A 7,474-nucleotide genomic window follows, 5' to 3' on the forward strand; every position below is an offset into this window, starting at 1 on the left:
ACTCGGGAGACTGAATGATATTTTTCCTAAAATGTTCATTTAAATAGACAAGTCTTTAATTTCTTTTTTGTTTGACAGTGCCATTTCTCTTAGATCACACAAAGGAAGTTACAACGTTCACTCTTTCATCACTTATATATTCAGATCTTGTGTGGCAAATCCACACTAGTGTAACCCTCCTGAAAACATGTCAGGAGAGAGGTGGAGAATAAGATTTGGCTGAAGTTTAAGTTGTTCCATGAACAATCAAATAACAAAAATGTTTTACTGTGTCTCCTATGCCCTCTGCACATCCCACCTTTTCCTTTCTTGTTTCACTTACTGACCCCTCCATATCTTCCACTTCTTCATCTGTCCCCAGCACACCTATTTTTCACACCACAAAACCTCAAGCTTCCTTCAGTTTTCCCCCTGAGTTCCCATAGCATTATCCTGTCTCTGCTGCCAGTTCAGAAAGCAGCATAGAGCTTGCCAGGTTCAGTCGATGAAGGTGCATCGACCCTTCAGGAAACCAAGAAAGAGAGCTGGGCTCTCTGTTTTTCCTTCAGTGTGTGGGAATTCGGCATCCTTCAAAACTGGATGACACCAGTGCGCAGATTCAAGAGTTATCGGAGAGGAACTAGAAGACAGACTAATGACATACAATTAATTTCCTTCTGAAACACTGATAACATAATCATCTTAAAACAAGCCATCTGTCCATCAGTCCCAATCTTTTCATACGTTTCAGAAGTACAGGTCATGCCAGTCTGGGTTTCCTCAAAGCTCTCTGTCACAGGGAAACCTTTGAAAATGCTGTTCTAAAGCACCACTCTCAAACTTCTTGAAGACTTGAATTGAATTTCAACAGTTTGGCTTATGTGTTGCCAGCACTGTCATTGCACAGGTGTGTACCAGCAGAGACATAAACCTGAAGGCAAGATCTTTGTGGCATCTGCTGTCCTGAGCAGTTTGGAACAAAAAGCTCAACATTTTCCTTGAACCCTTTTACACTTTTTGGCAGTGCCAGCTGGGATAGGGAAATCCCAAACACAGAGCATGGACATAGTTGTCTACAAAGCTGTTCTTTCAAGATGTTTTATGACACGAGAGGGATGTTCCAAGAGGAGAAAAAGTTCACCCTCTTCTTACCTCTCCCCAGATGCCAACAGTGTCTCTGATGTCATTTTTACAGTAAGAGAGTTGTCTGATGCAATTGTTCACAGCAACACTGCTTTTTCCAGGAGCTAGATCTTCTTCTGCCATTTCTACCCAGCCCAGAGATCGCACAGCAAAGCACTGAAAAGAAACCAGAAAATATCTGTCATGCAACAGAAACCAGACAGTTAAGGTTAAAGATCCCCAGCTAGGAGAGGAACAAAATTTAGGCCTTGTAGATGGGCTTATGCTCAAAGATAAGTAAATGAAAACATAATTTGTGAATTGCAAGGTGAAAACATTCAAAGAAGAATGCATGACTTGCTACGAAAAGTATCTGTGGAGGCAACAGTAATGCTTTTCAATAAAATACTTCAGTTTAATATAAAGAAGGAAACAAGGGAGCAGAAAATAGTACGACACAGAAAAATAAAGGAAAAAGCACAACTACAGATAGAGTACAACTGAAATTTTAGCTGGGATCTAGAGCTCTAATTAAAAAGAAAGAAAATACTAGTGGATTATGTCTCTTGTGAGATACCCATTCACTGTCTGGCTTTTAACCAGAAAATTACACTTTTTTGTGGATTACAGCAATCACCTCTACAGTAAGTTTAACTAAAGTAGCAAACAATAACAAATTCAAAGCACTAAGAAAAAGATAAGAGGAATGCAGACTTTTTCTAGAAGAAATTAAAAATTACCTTTAAAAAACTCACTTTAATCATACTTTTTTTTTAGCAGAAAGATGTTTAGACAACCAGAGCGTTCAGTTGGCAGAACAAGCCAAGGCGTTGTACATACGGTGCTTTTTGCAAACAAAACAAATGGGGAGAAATTGAATAGCACCATCCCCACCCTACATCTACTGGAGCAGAGAATAAAAAGTTTTAATTCTGAGAAAAAAAACCCACGCACATTTGCTCTCAGGCTTTATGGTGGGAGAAATACAGACCTTCCACTAAGACAACAGGAGTTTGTCTATGAGACCAAGACTTGCTCCAGAGAATGTTACAGGAATCTCACTCCAAAACAGCAATGCACAGCCAGCAATACGCAAACAGACTGACTGTTGCACAGTCACACACCAAATGCTTAAGATGGTCCCTAAAGGTTCAGCAGTAGTAGACCAATACTCATTGTCCAGTGCTGCTGCCTTGTGCCACAGAGCCAGAAAGCAGACAACCATCCTGGAAGCTGCAGGAAGGAAGGCAGCACCGGTGACGCTGGGAGCCCTGCTGCCTCCAGCAGCACCCTGCCACACGGGCAGGCAGCTCAGGAGCAGCAACAGCAGGTCCACGCCGGAGCTACCAATTAATCCTTCTTGAGATGCAATAAATAACTCAGCTTCAGAGTTCAAAAGCTGACACTGAATATTCATTTGCCACCTTCTAAAAAATGCTGTAAAGCCAGCAAGTAGATCAAGCTCACACACCATCGCTACTGTGCCATTTGGGAACAACTGTCCTCAAAAAGAAGCTACCACAAAACACCAAGGTATTTTAAATATGCATAATATGTCAACTTTGGCAAACTAAGAGAGGAATAATATTCACCAGTGAGTAAAAAGATTAATGAGTTTCTTCCTCCTTTCCTTTAAAACATCTCTCCTCCTTCAGCCTTCTTTCATTTTGCACAACTGCACTCATCCAAGCTCCCTTCACCGTGCAGGAAAACCAGTCTAAGAGCCTGCTTCCCATACCTCTGGTACCTACCCCAATGAGTCACTAATGATGCATCTCATCTCGAGCATCAGACAGCAAATACACTCTCCAATTGTGTAAAACCCTTCAGTGAGTGTGACTAAAAAATTAAAACCTTTCATGCCTCCAGATTTTTTGTGGATTTTTTTTTCTTTGCAAAGAAGGGAATCAACATGCAAATTCTCCCACACTGCTTCCTGACCCAGCTCCACTGGAAACCCAGGGAAGTGCTGACTTTCAGTTCTAAATGGACATGAAGTAGAAGGTGAAGGAGTAGACAAAGGAGAGGTCACCACTCAGGAATGCTCTTCACTTCAGGGCTACACAAGATATTAAAATATCAACTTTTTAGCAATTATTACAGTTGCCTAACCTTAAGATTGCAGAATTGTTTCTGGCACATCAGATGCTCATGAATCTTGCTGAAAATGCTGCTATACCCACTGGGGTATTAAATATTTATCTTTGCAAGCTTTAAAAACACCAGTTTTTACTGTACCAGAAGAAAGGGGGGTTTTTGACAAGTATTTAAATATTAAATTGAATAGTAGAATACTAGCATAGAGAAACATTTTCTAAATCATAAGAGAGGTGAAGAACTAAATATATACAACAAGCATACTGTTTCCTCATTACTCTTCATATCTCTACCACATCTGCAATTTGTTAGCTGCTTTCTGAACACAAGGATAAATATAGAATCACAAATGCTTTGGGTTAGAAGGGTTTAAGATCATAGAGTTCCAAACCCCCTGCTGTGGGCAGGAACACCTTTCACTAGACCAAGACACTCAGAGCTCCATTCAACCTATATACTCCTTGCACTGAACAGTGTGTATCTTAAGAAGGTCAAAGATGGTGAAAGACAATCACTTCAAACTGACAACAGGTAAATCTCTGATTAGTAAAGATGGTAAACTGTTTTGGTATTTTTTCCTGGCCTTTTTATTTAAAAATTATTTAAAATTTATTAAAAATTCTCCAGCAGTGGCATCCACTGTATTTCTTCAGACCACTGTCATAACAGTACAGTGAGCTGAACGGGACAGTCTTGTTCACCCCACATATTCCCCTCCATGCAAAGGGCTTGGCTTCCTTCCCCACTTCCATTCCCTGTCGGCGCTTCCAAACTAGGAAGACCTGAGAAAACCCCTTGGCTTCTGGCACCTGGCAAGTTTTTGTTTGTGTATTTCAAAAGAAGCTGTTACCATAACCCAAACAAAATGCTTTAGAACAGCTTCAAGAAAACAAACCAGTTTCCCAAATATTGCAAACAAAAACCTCTCAATCAACCCCAGAGAGACTCAACACCCCACTGACAAGGCAACGCATGTACATGAGTATACACATAAATGAAACTTTCTTTTGCTCAAAATACACCTAAAGACCAAAACCCTTCTATGTCCTGGTTAACTGAATACACATGCTGATGTGACTCGGCAGTGATGGCAGACCTGCATGCAGATTTCTGAACTAGAAAATACGTGGACTCAGTATTGTGATACACACCACTCAGCACCAGTACATAAACCCACACCTGTGGGGTGGGAGACAGGTGGAAGTCTGAGCACACATGCCTGTGTGTCTGTCTCTCTCTGCATATTGCCAGCCGCTGGATTATAAGAATCCACTTCATGTTTTATTGCTGGTTGCTTTTTTTGCCCCCCTTCATTACTTGACTTAGAGGTTCTCTTCTCTTTAAAATAAAAGAGCACAAAACCCAGCAGAAACAAACCACCTAGTGTCTCCAATCAGATATGACCTAATTTTTAGACCGTGGCTAGCTGAGTTAGCCGTGACAGCAGAATTGCTTAGTCCTCTAGCACACTAATACAGCATCACGCTTCCCTGGCTCCAACCAGTGATACTCACAAGCCAAGAAACAAAGTACTTCCTTTGACCTGAAAGAGCTTTGCTAACACAACCTCTTTTCCACTGGAACTAACGTCTAGAGTCAAACCAAGCTGAGCTGAAAACCAGAGTGCAGCTCTTCTTGATTATGAGCTCAATAAAACAAACACTCCTGGTAATGCCAGTTTGTTATGCACCTCTACTCAAGGCTCACAGATAATTACTGGCAAGTCATAATTATTGGCCTGTCATAATTTCCAAGTAATCCCAATGACAACTTCTAGCTTACAGTAGACTACCTGACCTCTTTTCTCTGTTAAAGAAAGTTTTCTGTGCCTAGTCAGACCGTCTGCTTGCCCCCAGACTCTTTTCAAGAGCTGGCAAAAAGAAAACAGGTTTGAAGAAAACCAAACAAAGTTGATAAATACAGCAGGATAAAAGAGATTTAGGAATTGTATACTGTGTTTGGATCACTGCTGTTTGAAATTGGGAAGAGCAAAGATACTACCATGAACACTGTGTGGCTGAGAGAAGAGCATGGAAAAATGTCATTTAAACCATGGAATGTAAATAATCTTGTATTTTTATCTTGACTGGACTTTGCATTTCCTGTCTGGACATTGTGCAAAGAAAAGACCTAGGAAAAAAAGGCCACCTTATCACACGCTACCCCATGAAAAGACAGATGAGAAAAAATGAAAACACAGGTATCGCTGCTCGGTTTTACAGTTCTGGGGAACCTATGTTTGCATGGCTGCAAATCCAATTAATGTTTCAAGGTAAATGATCTGTAACCAAAGAATCAAACTCATAAATGCTGAGAAAAGGGGGAAAATTAATAGAACATCAGTTTGAGAACGAACTAATGTACATTACAAGACCACAGATGGATTACTTTTCTTATTTAACAGGTGTTGGAAGACACTATGAACATCTGTATTAAGCGTATGTTTGCCCTGATGCTTTAATTCTGTAATACTTATTTCTTCTCTACTTCTGAGACTACAGGACTTGATTTTGAGCAGTTTCCCTTTGTTTCATTTTATCTTTTTCCTTTTCAAAGGTTTTATCTGTCTGCAGACATACGTAAATCATTACAGTACTTAATAAGGCCTTTATCACAGACCACTGAGCAGGCTTGTGCCTGGAACACAGCATGCAGGTCACATAATTAACCATTTATTATGCAGCCAACATAATCTTCAAAATTTTACTTACATTTTCTTCAACAGTTTTAAAATAAAACAAACTATCATATTATTTTATGCTTTGGAAGATCAAGCATCATAACATATAGCCACTCTATCCTGAGGTAGAAGTATGTTCCACTATATTTGCCTGCTACACATCAAGAAAGATTACACTGATTCCAGATGAAAATATTGGAGAAGATCAAAGCTAGACTGAGTGACAAAAGAATAAAGAAATCTTATGTAATCAATGAACAAGCAAACCCTTTCATTTAATTGACATGCAGTGCATCCATTTTCTCAGAGAAATACTAATAGTTGTCACATAAAAGTTCTTAGTTACAAAAAATTCAAAATGAAAAATCAAAAACATACTAGTAAGATTTTTCAACATTTCCAGCTTTCTGTTAAAGTTCATCTTGTATTATTTCAATTGCTGAAAATGTGCATGCAATAAAAAAAACAAGCACACAGATATTCAGGTCACAATGGAATTCAGAAACCACTAATAAATGCTATTTCAAGCAGATGCTTATAAACTAAACTTCTGTGGAATTAAACATGAGGGCTTTACAAATACTGTAGAATAACCTTTATATGAAATTACTTGTCTAGAGGAGCTCAATACTGAATTTTCTGTTCTCACAGTCCCTTACTAATTCTCCAAGCCACTACAGTCTCATTTTTATCAGACTCACAGACTCCAGTTTGTAGGAAGACAAAAGTCCCTCTTTTGTTTTGAGCTTAATACTTCTGTCTCAGTGGTTCCCACTGGCTTACAGCCAGAGGTCAAATCTGCTCTTTCAAGGCAAGAAAATGTTGCAGGACCACTGTGCTGGTTCAAGATTTTTTGAATCCCAATTTCTTACTCATTATTATATTTCTGAAACAAATGAAAATCTAGTCATTTGAGCAAAAATGGAATGGACACTACTATTCTATACTAACACCCTCTATAGTTCTGAAGAAGAAATTAAAATCACCTTATTCTTTTCTTTAGTCCTCTCAGGTTTTGATTTAAGATACTTTGCACATACCTTGACTTCACATTCTAAAGGGATGGGTTTATGGACTTTGCTTTGAGCTAAGGGTGTTTTGTGTTTCATTTTAATACACTGAAATAAAAAACTTCCTCAGTGAAGACAAGGCAGTCATATTTTTTACTAGAAACTCATACAGGATGTTCAAATTAGGGTCTATTTTACAGAGTAACTGAACTGTTAGGATAACTCAAGCAGATTTCACTAATCTGCAACAAACAACGACCCAACAAACACATATATGCTTTGTCAGCAAAGACAAGCTCTGCAGGAGTTTACAAGGCAGAATAGAACATGGGTCTTCATTTCCTTAAAACTAATGCTCGGCACTTCTTAACTTTAACCTTAAAAGCTGTATTTTCCTGATGTGGACTCTTTTTCAGGCTGATAGATGTGAGTGGTTCTAATGCAGCCAGCAGCACTCTATTTAGTACTGTGGTGCATAATTTTAAAGGGAATATGTGTGAGAGACCCCTGGTGGCCTAGTGGTTAGCATGCAGGACTCTCACTGCTGCAACCCGGGTTCAATTCCTCGGTCTCCCGGGCAGATGGA

General features: G+C 39.3%; 1 protein-coding gene across 14 annotated transcripts in view; it reads right to left on the bottom strand.

The window, feature by feature from the left end:
* APBB2 (amyloid beta precursor protein binding family B member 2) overlaps nucleotides 1-7,474 on the bottom strand; it is a 192,739-nt gene that overhangs the window by 49,509 nt on the left and 135,756 nt on the right. For all 14 annotated transcript variants that reach the window (XM_027686688.1, XM_027686689.1, XM_027686697.1 and 11 more), the window contains one exon: nucleotides 1,132-1,278. In XM_027686688.1, the coding sequence (XP_027542489.1) occupies nucleotides 1,132-1,278 (147 nt within the window). The remainder of the gene's footprint in view (nucleotides 1-1,131; nucleotides 1,279-7,474) is intronic.

Source organism: Neopelma chrysocephalum, unplaced genomic scaffold, assembly GCF_003984885.1.
Source record: "Neopelma chrysocephalum unplaced genomic scaffold, ASM398488v2 Primary Assembly neopelma1_71, whole genome shotgun sequence".
Classification (NCBI taxonomy): domain Eukaryota; kingdom Metazoa; phylum Chordata; class Aves; order Passeriformes; family Pipridae; genus Neopelma; species Neopelma chrysocephalum.